Source organism: Mauremys reevesii, linkage group 8, assembly GCF_016161935.1.
Source record: "Mauremys reevesii isolate NIE-2019 linkage group 8, ASM1616193v1, whole genome shotgun sequence".
In the NCBI taxonomy this organism is placed as follows: Eukaryota; Metazoa; Chordata; order Testudines; family Geoemydidae; genus Mauremys; species Mauremys reevesii.
Genome location: NC_052630.1, coordinates 56,616,435 through 56,630,005, shown reverse-complemented (window position 1 = coordinate 56,630,005; position 13,571 = coordinate 56,616,435). Strand labels below are relative to the sequence as shown.

The following is a 13,571-nucleotide window of genomic DNA, read 5'->3' as shown; positions in this document are numbered from 1 at the left end:
CTGAGAGCACTCGCTCTCCATGGGATTTAGCCACAGAGTTTCCAAGCCATGAGGTGCAGAGACTGTAGGTTCAGGTGGAGAAGGTGCCTGTGGTCCTGTGTGATCAGATCCAGGTAGAGGGGCAGGGCTATCGGGGCGTCTACAGACAGCTCTAGGAAGGTCGTGTACCAATGCTGCCACGGCCAAGTCAGGGCAATAATGATTACTGTCGCCCTGACCCTGCGAATTTTGAGTAGAACCCAGTGGACCAGCGGGATTGGAAGGCAGGCATACATTAGCCCCTCACCCCACAGTATTAGAAATGCATCAGAAATTGAACCTGGACTGTGGTTTTGAAATTAGCAGAACCGAGGGCACTGTGTGTTGCTCTTGGTGGCGAAGAGGTCTACTTGGGGATAGCCCCACCACTGGAAAATCGACTGTATGATGTCTGATCTGATCAACCACTCGTGAACGTATAGGACCTGCTGATGTGATCAGCCAGTTTGTTCCGTACCCGGGGTGGGGGTAGGATGCTTCCAGCTGAATGGACCGGGCTATACTGAAGTCCCAGAGGAGAAGAGCCTTGTGGCAGAGGGTTGAGGAGCGGGGTCCGTCCTGTTTGTTTATGCAGAACATGGCAGTAATGTTGTCTGTCAGGATGGTCATGCTGTGACCTTGCAAAGTGGCATGAAAAGTTTGGCAGGCCAGACGAACCGCCCTGAGCTCCTTCAGGTTGATATGGAGAGGTATGTCATCCCTCGACCACAGACCTTGTGTCCTCAGATCCCCTAAGTGTGTGCCCCAGCCCATATCTGATGCATCTGTTACTAGCATCAGAGAAGGTTGGGGTTTGGAGAAGGGGACCCCTGCACAGACTACTGGTTGGGCCAGCCACCAACGCAGGGATTCTTGGATCTGTCCTGGAATCATTACCACAAGGTCCAGGGGGTCTCGGGATGGGCGGTAACACAGTGCGAGCCACGCTTGTATGGGCCTGAGTCTCAGTCGGACATGCCTGACCACATACGTGCAGGCTGCCATATGTCCGATTAGCTGCAGGCAACACCTGACTATCGTGGTGAGGTATTGAAGTGAGGACTTGGGTATGTTGAGGAGGAGCCCCAGCCTGTGAAAGGTGTCCCTGACAATTGTCACTTGGGACTGGACCTCATCCTTGGATCGACCTGTCAGTAACCAGTCGTCAAGGTTCGGGGTACAGTCAAACTTACCTTTTTCACAGGAAGGCCTCCACCACCACCATGCTCTTCGTGAACACACGGGGGGCTGTGGACAGACCGAATGGGAGTATCGTGAACTGGTAGTGTTTTTGGTTTATTACAAATCGGAGGAAGCATCGGTGTGCCGGATGGATGGCGATGCGGAAATAAGCGTCCTTCATGTCGAGGTCAGCATACCAATCTCGCAGATCCAGTGATGGGATGATAGTGCTTAGGGAGACCATGCAGAACCAGAGTTTGACCATAAATTTGTTGAGTCCGCGAAGGTCTAAAATGGGTCAAAGATCCCCTTTTGTCTTGGGGATTAGAAAGTAACAGGAGTAAAACCTCCTTCCCCTTAACTTCTGTGGAACCTCCTCCACCGCCTCTATCTTGAAGAGTGAACAGACTTCCTGCATAAGGAGTTGCTCGTGAGAGGGGTCCCTGACGAAGGACGGAGAAGGTGGGTGGGAGGGAGGGAAGGAGGAGAACTGGGCTGAAGCTTGCTGACCCTGGCGTTCCTTTTCATTAACTGCTGAAATGACCAGAGAGCAGGGAGTTGGGTGGCAGAATAGGAACTCGTAGCCTGGATGGGGCAAAGTATTTTCTTTCCCCACTCCTGGCTGTTGGCATGATGGAGGCTCGGGTTTGCCATATAGTATTATAATTACTTTGTATGGGTCTTTATCAGAGGAAGCGCAACTCTGGAGGGACCTTCAGGAGCCAGGATGTCCACCATTGGATCCTCCTGCTGGACTGTTTCCTCTGCCTGGAGGCCGATGTTGAGGACAATCCTGTGGAGATGCTCTTGGTGAGCCTTATGTCAATCGGTGGTGGTCCTGAGACTGATGTACCCGCCACCGCTTCGTCTGGGGAAGAAGAGGACATGAGCTGCTTTTGGTTGCCCTCGTGCTGACCCTCCTGCAAGTCCCCATAGGCCTAGGCCACGTTGGGGCCTGATGGGGCTGCCATCTCCTGAGGCATCGTCTGACTTGGTAACACCACAGGCACTGCTCTTGGGGATTCGAGGGTGGCCTAGACAGCATGGCCCCTCTCACCATTGAGACATGCCTATATAGTGACCTGGAATGGTGTCGCATAGAGTGTCCGGACCTAGAGGCTCTGGAGATGGTGCAATGTTGTTGATGGTAGGCCCATGGGGTTCAGAAGGGCCACTGTCCCGGAGGTGGCCACTGTGGCTGCCAAGCTGAGTGTGAGTCTCTGCTGGCCATTGTCCAGTGCCTGCTGTAGCTGGAGAGACCAGAGTCGGCTTCAGAGCCGGAGGATACTGACAGAGAGGACCAATGAGGTGCTGATCCTTGAGCAGCTGTAGGGTGCCATGAGGTACAGGCTGGGGACCAGTGCCTGGATGATCAGGACCACGAACAGTACAGGGAGTCTTGGGACTAGAACTGGTGCCTCTCACCACAACGCCGGGGAGGTTGCTGGCGCCATGCTCCAGTGCCAGGCGACCGATGGCATCCTGGAACGGTGTCTACATGCTGATGCAGGTGTCACGGGTATGTCCGCCTCCAGTGCTGAAAGCTCACGTTGGGTTGCGAGTGCAGGGGAGTGGCGTTGCACTGAGCTCAAACGGGACACTCATCAGCACTGAATTCGCTGGGTACTGGACTCAACAGGGCCTGTGGCACTGGAGTCAATGGTGCCAGTTCTTGGCTCGGGCCCGCAACCTCTCTTTGCATGCCAGAAGCCTCTCTAAGCATCTTGGTAGCTCTTTGGGGAGAGCGCCCTCTTTCCCCCTTCTTATGACGCTTGATCAGTTCCAGAGAGGTCGATTGGTGCCGAGATTGGGCAGCCTGCTTCGGTGCTGGCGATTTACGGTGCCTGGGCGGTGCCAGATCGCACACCGATGCCGGGGCACTTCGCCCTGAGGAACCCGGGCCTGGTACCGGGCGGTCTGGGGCCAGTGGTTATAGCGCAGCCTCCATGAGCAACTGCTTACAACAAAAGTCTCTTTCTTTCTTAGTGTGCGGTTTGAAGGCCTTGCAAATTTTGCAGCGCTCAGCCTGATGCGCCTCTCCCAGACACCGGAGACAGGAGCCATGAGGGTCGCTATTAGGCATAGACTGGTGGCACGTGGCGCAAACTTTGAAACACTGGGCTTGCAGCATGCCCCGCAGCACAAGGTTGGTGCTGGAACTAGCTTCTAGACACCTGAATACAACTGTATGTAAATATCTGATAACTATCTAAGAACAACTCTAACTAGAAGACTGAAAAGCTAAGGATCACTCAAAAGAAAGAGAAAATGTTCCAACGCCGTCACAGATGGTAAGAAGGAACTGAAGACAGTTTGGGCCGGCAGGGTACTATACACCATCATAAGGCCACTCTAGAGGGCTCCCCTGCCATCCTGACGGGAGCTGCTAAGGGAAAAAGTTTCCAGCCTACGCGCACACAATGCGTGCACACCAATCACTCGAAGAAGAAGTCATTTTTCTGCAGGGAAGCAAAGAAATATGCAGGGGACATAAATTCTGCACATGCGCAGTGGCGCAGAATTCCCTCAGGAGTAATACATGCACCAGAGGGCTGGTCTAATATGAAGGGTGATGGGAGAAGAATAGATTAAAGTTATCCAGTGGGAGAGATAAGGAAAAGGAGAGAAGTCAGTTGAGGTCCATTTGCCTCCTATGTTCACTGGCAGGTAGCACTGCTCACTGCAGATGTAATTTTTTAACACATTATTTCTTAAAATTAAAACTAAGATAAACAGAAACATGAGAGCCTTAAGTGAATAAACAGTAACAACCACTACGACCACCTTTAACATTATCAATATTTACAGCTTGTTAGAAAACAGAGGGAAAATTTGTTAACATTTTCAGGATTTTTTAATTTTTATTTTAAATTTTATTTCATTAGAAACGTTCTGAACAGCTCTATCAATATTATTCAACTTTTCCCCTCAGATCATCTGTTTGTTTTTTAATTACACTTCATTGTTTCTTTCTATACTTGCCAATGTATGTGAGGGTAGAAGTCTGTCTCTCTGTCCCAGCTGAGTTACTGGCCAAGCAACCATAAAGTCCTGCGTCTTTTGAAACGGCCTTTTTGATTATCAAGGTGCCTTCTGGGGTCAACCTATATCTGGGGAGAAAAAAAAGAGTATTGACAAAATTCAGTAGTCATTGAGAAAACAATCTCATGTAGTAGCAACACCATGTCCAGATGGTTTTCATATATGCAAGTGTTTTATATAAATAGTAACTTCCATCAGAGCATCTCAAAGTGCTTTGGAAGCATCATCAAATTAAGTCTTGCAATATCCTTGTGAAATGGGGTAATCATAATATCGCCATTTTACAGATGAGAAAACTGAGATTAAAGGGCCAGATTTTGGAGTTTACCCAACTTCCTTTCCCTCCTCCCCCCAAGCACTATTTACAAGTCTCACAGGCCTTTGAGGTTGGTAGGAAATTTTCATTCAGAACATTTCATAATTCCTAAATGCTAATTCCTGAATGCTAATCCTCCTCAAATAGAAAAGAAGGAAAGGTTGCAAGCCCATTACCATACCTGTTTGATCCCATGATAAACATGTCATTGTGTGTCCAGACTATCTTTGGCTTTGGATAACCTGTTGCAGAACACATTATAGACACCTCGGAGCCTTCTGTAAAAGACTGATTCTTAGGTGATATGACAACTTTGGGTGGTTCTGTTAAAAATAAAATAATAATAATAATAATAATATTGAAACATCAGCTTGACTTTTATGATGTTCAAGTTTACAGCCATTTACAGAAAACCTTGATAATAAATTACTCTATACACGCTTCAGACACATTCTTATGATGGAAAACACCACTAAGAAAGGACTGACCAGAATTTTTTCCCCCATTGCCTCCTTTTAATACTATTGATGATTCTCAGATCTGCATGAAAAGAGTAACAAAGCATCAGATGCTGCTCAAAAGTATAAATAGAGATTATATATTTATAGAATCCCTTTTATCTAGGCTGGTTCACAAAATGTTTCATATTACATACTTCTTAAACTAGAGAGGTCTTCTTGTAGACGCCTCCCCTCCCAATTGCCCAACCCCAAGCTTTGGCAGGAGACATGCATGGCTAGATGAAAAAGTAGTATTAAAGATGGTATTTAGGTTACAAACAGAAAATAAACCCACATATTCATTTATTTCAATTTGTTTTAAAATGTGACTGTCCAAATCTCAAATGCAGCAGGTGCCCGTTTTACATGCTTTTGAGTGTTGTCACAAACCCAAAAACTGAGCCAGATTTACCAAAAAGATTCACCAAGGCTCACAAACCTGGGCTGAGTTATGAGCAAGATGTGCCAATTTATTACTTTGGGTGGAAACTATGAGAAACTCTGTAGTTTCAATGGCTTCAACTCCAAACCAGGCAAAACTTAGTCACTTCAGCTGTGTGTTTTGTGTGTTTGTTCCAACCCAGATGTCAGCATGAAACTCACGGAGTGGGAATCCACAAGAAGGGAGACTTAAGAAAAAACTATTAAAAATCCTTGAAGACTAAAAGACCATTGAGTTCTGGATAACACCCCTTGACTATTTAGGGATAGGGGAGCAAAGGACCAGCAGGGTGTAAGTAGCATTTAGGCAGCTCATAGGCTTTCTGGCAGCCCTCTCTACAGGGATACATTTAATCCTGGGTGACAAAATTAAATACAGACTTGAAATATAATATTTTTAAATTAAATCATCAGCAGTCATAGTGGAGCCAGACTGCATCTATGGTGTTGATGATACCCATAGTGTTATCATGGGTTCTCTAGGGGAAGAGACTGATCAGAGTCAATGAAGCTGCTCAGCAATGCCCTAGACTGATTTCCCCACTGAAGTCAGCAGACTATCAATACAGTTCATTTTGGCAAGTGATGAATCTGCTCCTTTTACAACACAGCCTCACATGCCTTCATGCACTTTTAGAGGAGAATCAGCGGCAGATGATGGAGTATCAGAAGGAGAAGAATCTTTCAGGAGTAAATGCTGATGATTCTCGCTAATGCCTTCTACAGTAATGTTGCATTTGTTTCACCACCACCTCCCACTATTGGATTAGCAGCATTTGCCTCCATTGCTGCAGCCTGTGTTACAATTGCCTTAACTGCGTCTTTCCAATCAGTGCCAATCGTGTACCATCTGAGGTTTAATACATGTCCTTCTATTCTCCTTGCTGGCAACAACCAATTACACTGAACAGTCAGGGTCAGGCAGTTTAGGTATTAAGGTGAAAGTGGACTTCAAGAGTCAAGTTACAAAGACCAGGATGCATACTGCTAAGAGAGTCACTCTGCAATTAAAGCCAAGCTACAGACTGCTAAGGGTCACACAGTAAATAAATGTGTAGTACACAGGTGTGATGACATCATCCCTTGGGAGAGGGTGGGGTAAAATCTGCACTTGTGCTGGAAAATATACATACATTATTGCTGACATTAAAGTAACAGTGCAACAAACAGCAACGGCAAAACGATTTGAAAAAACTAATCTGGGACTCCAAGTTCATGCTGAGATGGTCACAGGCTATCTAATCAGCATGGGCGACTGACAGCAGCATTCTCACAGTCCCAATATTTGCCACAACTTAATTTTTTTTTTTAACACGTATAAGAATTTGTCAAGAAGAGACGTAATTTACAGGTAGCACACAGTGATACATCAGTATGTATACTCTCCCCTTCCTTCACCTTAGAGAGTAAAGGCTGCCATATAAGACCCACAGTGTATTGCATATTATTTTATTTTATTGGTTGAGAGGGAAAAAATATGTAAAATATTAGCACAATGCTAATACGAACTATGCATTTGTGTGTGGGATAAGCAACTAAACATAGTGGAAATAAGGTTACGAGGACTGTATGATTAGCAGTGTAACTCTTCCTAGTTTAGTCACTGGAGATCCCTCCACAATTAGTTTAAGATGATGTGAAAAGAGTCAATTTACAGCAGGGGTCAGCAACCTTTCAGAAGTAGTGTGCCGAGTCTTCATTTATTCGCTCTAATTTAAGGTTTTGTGTGCCAGTAATACATTTTAACGTTTTTAGAAGGTCTCTTTCTATAAGTCTACAATATATAACTAAACTATTGTTGTATGTAAAGTAAATAAGTAAAAGTAAAGTAAAATGTTTAAGAAGCTTTATTTAAAATTAAATTAAAATGCAGAGCCCCCCGGACCGGTGGCCAGGACCCAGGCAGTGTGAGTGCCACTGAAAATCAGCTTGCGTGCCGCCTTCGGCATGCGTGCCATAGGTTGCCTACCCCTGATTTACAGGATGATGTTTTTTCCTGTAAATTTCACATTCTTCTTCCTTGAGGGATTTATATCTGCATCCCATTTGATGACCTGCATCCTATCTTTCCTTAACACTTATCAGGACCAGTCTATACTTCTTTTTTCTAGAAAAGAGAAGTAGTTCACTACACATTGTTATAGGGCAGAAATAACATGCAACCCCTCTTTATTCATAGTACACCGCTACCTCGATATAACCCCATCTGATATAACACGAATTTGGATATAACGCGGTAAAGCAGTGCTCCGGGGAGGCGGGGCTGCGCACTCCAGTGGATCAAAGCAAGTTCAGTATAACATGGTTTCACCTATAACACACTACGATTTTTTGGCTCCCAAGGACAGCGTTATATCGAGGTAGAGGTGTATGTGGTCATTCAATCAGTTAACTACATGGCAACTGTTATATATTGCCAATGTGTTTACTATGGGCTTGTCTACACGACTGCTTAAGTCGACGGAAGTTACGTACCTCAGGGGTGTGAAAAAGCCACCACCCTGAGCGACGTAACTTACATTGACTTAAAGCGGTGTCTACACCACACTATGTTGGTGGGAGAAGTTCTCTAGCCAACATAGCTTCCACCTCTCATTGAGGTGGAGTAATTATCTTGACAGGAGAGTGCTCTGCTGTCGATGTAATGGGTCTTCACCAGACATGCTGGAGCAGTGCCGATTTAGTGCAGTAGTAAAGACAAGCCCTATGTTATTGCAAAATAAATACATGACAGTTTCTATCTTCTGAATCGGAGTACAGCTTATAGAGTAATCACTTGGGGTTATACCCAGCCAAAGTACCAACTGATCATATAGGTTTATAAAATTAAACACTGCAATGAAACCCTCTTTGATACATTTTTGCATAACATCATTGGCCATTTTCATCAATATTTTTAACATATAATAAGGCACCACTTATATAACACTTTTCTTGCATAGATTTCAATATACTTTAAAGAGGATGGTATTACTGTCTCTATCTTACAAATGAAGAAACAGAGGTAAAAAAAAAAGTAAATGATTTGCCCATGGTTACAAAGTCTCCTTAGTAACGGTATGACTTTTACATAGAAAGGTCTATCAAGAAAGTTACACATTTGGGGCAACATAGATTGGCCAGGACATATGCATTATTAGTCAGGCCAGACTCACATTTGAGTTAACACAGAGTGAGTCTGTACCTGGAATGGGCTGATGAGACTCCTTAACCAACTTGGATTGTAAACATTAGCCAACTAAGTCTCGCTACATCACCACGGATACCAGAAGCTTTATTGTTTGCAAACATCAGAGATGCCACAATAAATTCTCCCAAGGGTTTCTAAAAGTATTTTTGAAGTTTAGTTAGTGGGAACATCAGCACATAATTTTAATGCAGGCTTCTGGTTAAGTGTGTTGTCTAGTGGTCAGAATAGGGGGATTGTATTCAGGACTTCATGACCGTGTCCAGCTCTCTCAATGATTCATTGTGTGACACTCAACAGCTCTAAGGTCCATAAGCAAAAATGTATGCAGAGTTACATTGCCAAAGGCAACCACCACATTTGCATATACAGAGCAAGGAACTAGTTAGGACAGCAACTGATTTACATGCACAGTTTCAGTAAATGTGGACACCAATGTAGTTAAGCAAATTCCTATGAATTTTTGCTCTTGAATTTATGGTCTCGTTTATTAATGTTTTGGCCTTAACCTCCCAGTTCTTCAGTTTAAACCTCTCAGTTCTTCAGTTTAACTATCTATAGAATGGATATAACAACACTGTCATGACTAGGATGTAGGCTATCTGACCTAGTGGTTGGAGCAGAAGTCAGGCATCAGAATCAGGTTACTGGAAGGCGCAATCTGAGACCAACCTAGGGAGGCCATTGTCTGTCTTAAAGCCAACAACCCTAGTTTTGCAGAGCACTCATCCTGTCCAGTAGGGTCTTAGCATCAGAAGTGGCTTTTGTCCAGTGAAAACGAGAGGAGGAGACTTTGCATACAAGATGATGCCGGTGGGGGCAGAGGTGGGGGCAGACCTCCATGTGACAGGACACACAGCTCTAAATATCACTAAAATCTCTAAATAAAGCTTCAGTGGTATACAGATCTTACACTGGGCCTCTGCAGAAGTTGAATTTCACCTGAGGATTTCAGGCTCCACTGTTGTCAGTCCCGCATTTTTTGCTGGCACTAATGCTCATTAAAACGATTTAAAAAAAGTTAAAATTAACATTTAAAAACCCAGAGTGATTTTTATTTTTTAACATGGAAAAATATTGTATACTTCTATTAACAGAACAGGAAATATATAGCATAATGTACAGTATTAACAAATTATTTCACAAAAATATTTTTCATTCCTCTAAGCAACTTTTTATCATGCTCTTTCACTGTACTTTTGGAAAAAACCATTTGGATAGTAGTAATTGAAACAGCATTTGTATATAATCATATGACTCTTTAATAGAACATGAAGGAGGACTGTCTTGAAGCACCTTAGAGATTCAGTAATTCTTTGTTGTCTCTTTACCGTCTCAAACAACAATTCTTTGGAAAGGCGTGTGATTTAAATTGTTCGCACGACTAGGAATGTATAAACAAAGATAAATAAGTAAAACAAATTAATTGTGTCCAAATCAAAAGCTATCACACAAAAAGGCAATAGTTTTAGTGACTTGCATAAACATTTTGCAAATTTTGCCGATAAGGTGTGGTTTTTGCAAAATTCACTTCTACAACATACTGACCACACTAACTAGGCAAATCTCAGTCCTTGCAATCTGGCCTTCCTGCAACCAAGCAGAGAGCCCCATTATCTTCAAGAGGATTTCACAGAGACATCGGTATCTGCCTGCTTGGATCAGATACCAGGATTAGAGTCACTGTGTACTGGCCACTCTCTATAGGCCTGATTCAATTCCCACTGGGAAAGAGTCCCAATTAACTTTAATGGGCTTTAGTTTAATAGTCTATTTTCAGATGTGAGCAAGTATGTATCATATGTCTTAATTTAAGTAGTAGGGTGCTATACTTTTGGATCAGAAGAATCATCTCCACTTACAACCATGAAGTGCTATGTGGTCAAAGCATGCAATAGAGGGATGCCTGTGAAGTTCTGTATGGCCATCCATTTGTTAAAAGATCTTTAATTCTACATTTGTAAGTGCCAGGATGGAGGCACGCAATTTTGATCTTCAATTTTTTGAACATCTGCGGTATGTTAGTGTCATGAATGCACATCCCAAAAAACTACAATAAGATCAAAACCTGCTTGCAACAGATATTAACATATATGTTGCTGAGATAAAAGGGAGGATGGAGTTAGGATGATACTGTGCATTCCCACCACAGACTGGTATTTCTACTTTGAAGTCAATTCTGGCACAGAATCTAGGTTGGATCCATTTCTAGGAAAGATTATCTTTATACATATGTACATACACAGTCAATATATTTTCAAAAGGAATCTTTTCTTCTCATCTGACTTGTATTAGCTTAGATCGTATTTACCAATATGCATTGGATTTTCTATGGTTTCATATTAAATATTCATTGTATTATTTTACATTTTTGGATTGTGAACTAGATGAAATCAGCTGTGTAAAAAAAGGCACACAAACACAGTTCAGCTACTGTTGCAATGACAGGTCTGAAGAATAGACTTGTTAACGTATGTATCAAAATTAATAAATAATATTTATTAGATACATGTAGAAGACTTCATTATCAAGTAGCCACATTGAATGGATTGGCCACAATTGCATGCACTTAATTAAAAGAAAAGTACAATCTTAGGGAATAGTTCTCCTTCTCTGATGCATGGAAGATGCACCGCATATTAATTGTTGAAAATTTAATGTATTTTTTTGCAAGAAGGGGCATTATGGGAACATTAATATAAAAGTGAGCCATATTCACCATCATTCCTCTAAGGCCCTCTCAGAACCCTGAGGATTACTTCTTCTATCCTCCTCTTTCCTATGTCTTTCTGCATACAAACGCCCACATTGTAATAACCATCATCCTGGTTGAGGAGAAGTGGTTCCTCCAAAGCCTAACCAGATTCCTGAATTAGCTATGGGTTGCTACACAAAACAACATGAGGCACCAGAGCATGCTCTAACCCTAATGTCACAGCAAGAAAAGACCAAAGTCTGTCTCATTCTTGGATCACTGTATGGTAATACATAATGGCATCTGAGAGGAGAGTAGCTGGCCTATCCTTGTCCATGGATTACAAATACGATCAGTCCTCCGTTATTTTACTTTTATATGTACTTCTAAAATCTTCTGCATTTACCAGACATCTCACTTTGGAAATGTCTTCCTGGCCATGTCCCACTATTCTATCCTCTATGAACTTATCTAATTTTTTTAACCCAACTTTACTTTTGGCCTTCACAACATCCCACGGCAATGAGTTCCACAGGTTGACTGTGCATTGTGTGAAGTTGTGAGTAGTGCAGGGGGCACAGAATTCATATGGCCTGCATATTTCCGTGCCCCTCATCCGAATTTCTTTTTTTAAATCGTCCGGGGTACACGCATCTCTTCCCCAGCAGCGCATCTGTTCTAACATGCCTGGAGCAGCCTCAGAAACGGGAGGGGGGGAGAGGAAGAGTGGGAACGGGGGCTGGTCATGCATGCCTGTGTGGTTAATCACTGTGCGGGGAGGAGGGCTGGGCATACATGCGTGCCAACAAACGAGAAAGAAAGAGAGAGACTCTGTCCCTCTCTCTTGCTAGTGCAGCTCGCTGGTGTAGAAGGGTAAGGCTTTTTATTACGCACGAGGCAGGCTATGTCCGGGAGGCAGTGTAGCAGCCTGCCTGCTAGTTAACTGATCTCATTCTCTAATGCACAAATGTAGCAGCCTGCCTGTGTAGTAACATTGTTAAAGTTACTGTTGATGGTTAATTGATCTCATTCTCTGAGGCAGAAGTGTAGCAGCATGCCTATTGTTCCTATTGTTAGTTATCTGTTCCCATTTTCAGTCAATTCCCCCAGGAGCATAAAACCCGTAAGAGTTTTAAGGCCCCTACATTACCAGAGTGATGTAAAGGAGCCTTATTATAAATGATAATAAGGGAATCGTCAGCTAGGAAGATCTATGTGCTTTTTCACTTTTTTCCTGTGCCAAAGTGGCACAACGGGGTTAGATTACAGCTCAGGATTTATTTTACTTACCCATTTAAAAAAAAAAAAAGACTTTGAGGGCAAATAAAACATTTACCAAGAAGTCAATAAAATGTCAGGATAATCAGAACCAAGCACTTCCCAAAGTACCCAGCCAGGTCCAGGACAATGATTAACAAAACTGTATGACTTTCATGTGTAAAAGTATGAGCAAATAAAATGACATTCTACTTTTGTTGTTGTTGTTGTTGTTGCTTATGGTGTTCTGTAATGTGATTTAAATGAAAATCCAGGATTATAACTGGAATGCAGGGTATTAGCTACCAAGTGTTTGTAACTTAACTTTCATGTGTTTAGGAAATGCTGAATAGTTATTGTTACTTTTTTCTGTATTGTAGGTTAAATAAATTACCAAAACAATTGAAACTGGTGTGATTATATTGCATTATTCTGACAAATAAAATATGCAGAATTTTGAAATTTTTGGCACAGAATCCTCCCAGGAGAATTACTCCAAGTTCCTCCTCTTAAAACACTCATCTTTCAAAAAGCCTATAGACTCTAGTTCTTCCCCGTCCCCCAAGGAAATGCTAACAAACTGACAATACAGAACAGGAAATCCAACCCCACATCATAGAACAAGACGAGATACATCTAATCATTCAGTCACTTGGCTTTTTGTTGCATTTAATTCCCCATTCTTTATCTGTACTTTGTTTCCTTCAACGCATAATCTCTTTGGAGCACTGGCTCTTATCTTCTTACTGTCTGTAAAGTGTCCAGCACACTTTGAATACTATAAAAATAACAAATAGTAATAACCTCTTTTTGAGGTTCATAAGTGACAAACAATCACGTGTTGGAAGTATGGGAAGTATTTGATGAGAAAGCTTTGTTTGCTTAGCTCTTAAATTGTAATGCTCTGCAGATGATCTCATCCAGGGAATATTA

At 42.8% G+C, this 13,571-nt stretch overlaps 1 protein-coding gene across 1 annotated transcript in view; it reads right to left on the bottom strand.

Moving 5' to 3' along the window:
* Positions 1–13,571, bottom strand: part of HMCN1 (hemicentin 1) — a 324,395-nt gene that overhangs the window by 177,776 nt on the left and 133,048 nt on the right. Inside the window, exons 12-13 of the mRNA XM_039483793.1 lie at positions 4,740–4,881; positions 4,183–4,310 (exon numbers count right to left, since the gene is read on the bottom strand). Of these exons, the coding sequence (XP_039339727.1) occupies positions 4,183–4,310; positions 4,740–4,881 (270 nt within the window). The remainder of the gene's footprint in view (positions 1–4,182; positions 4,311–4,739; positions 4,882–13,571) is intronic.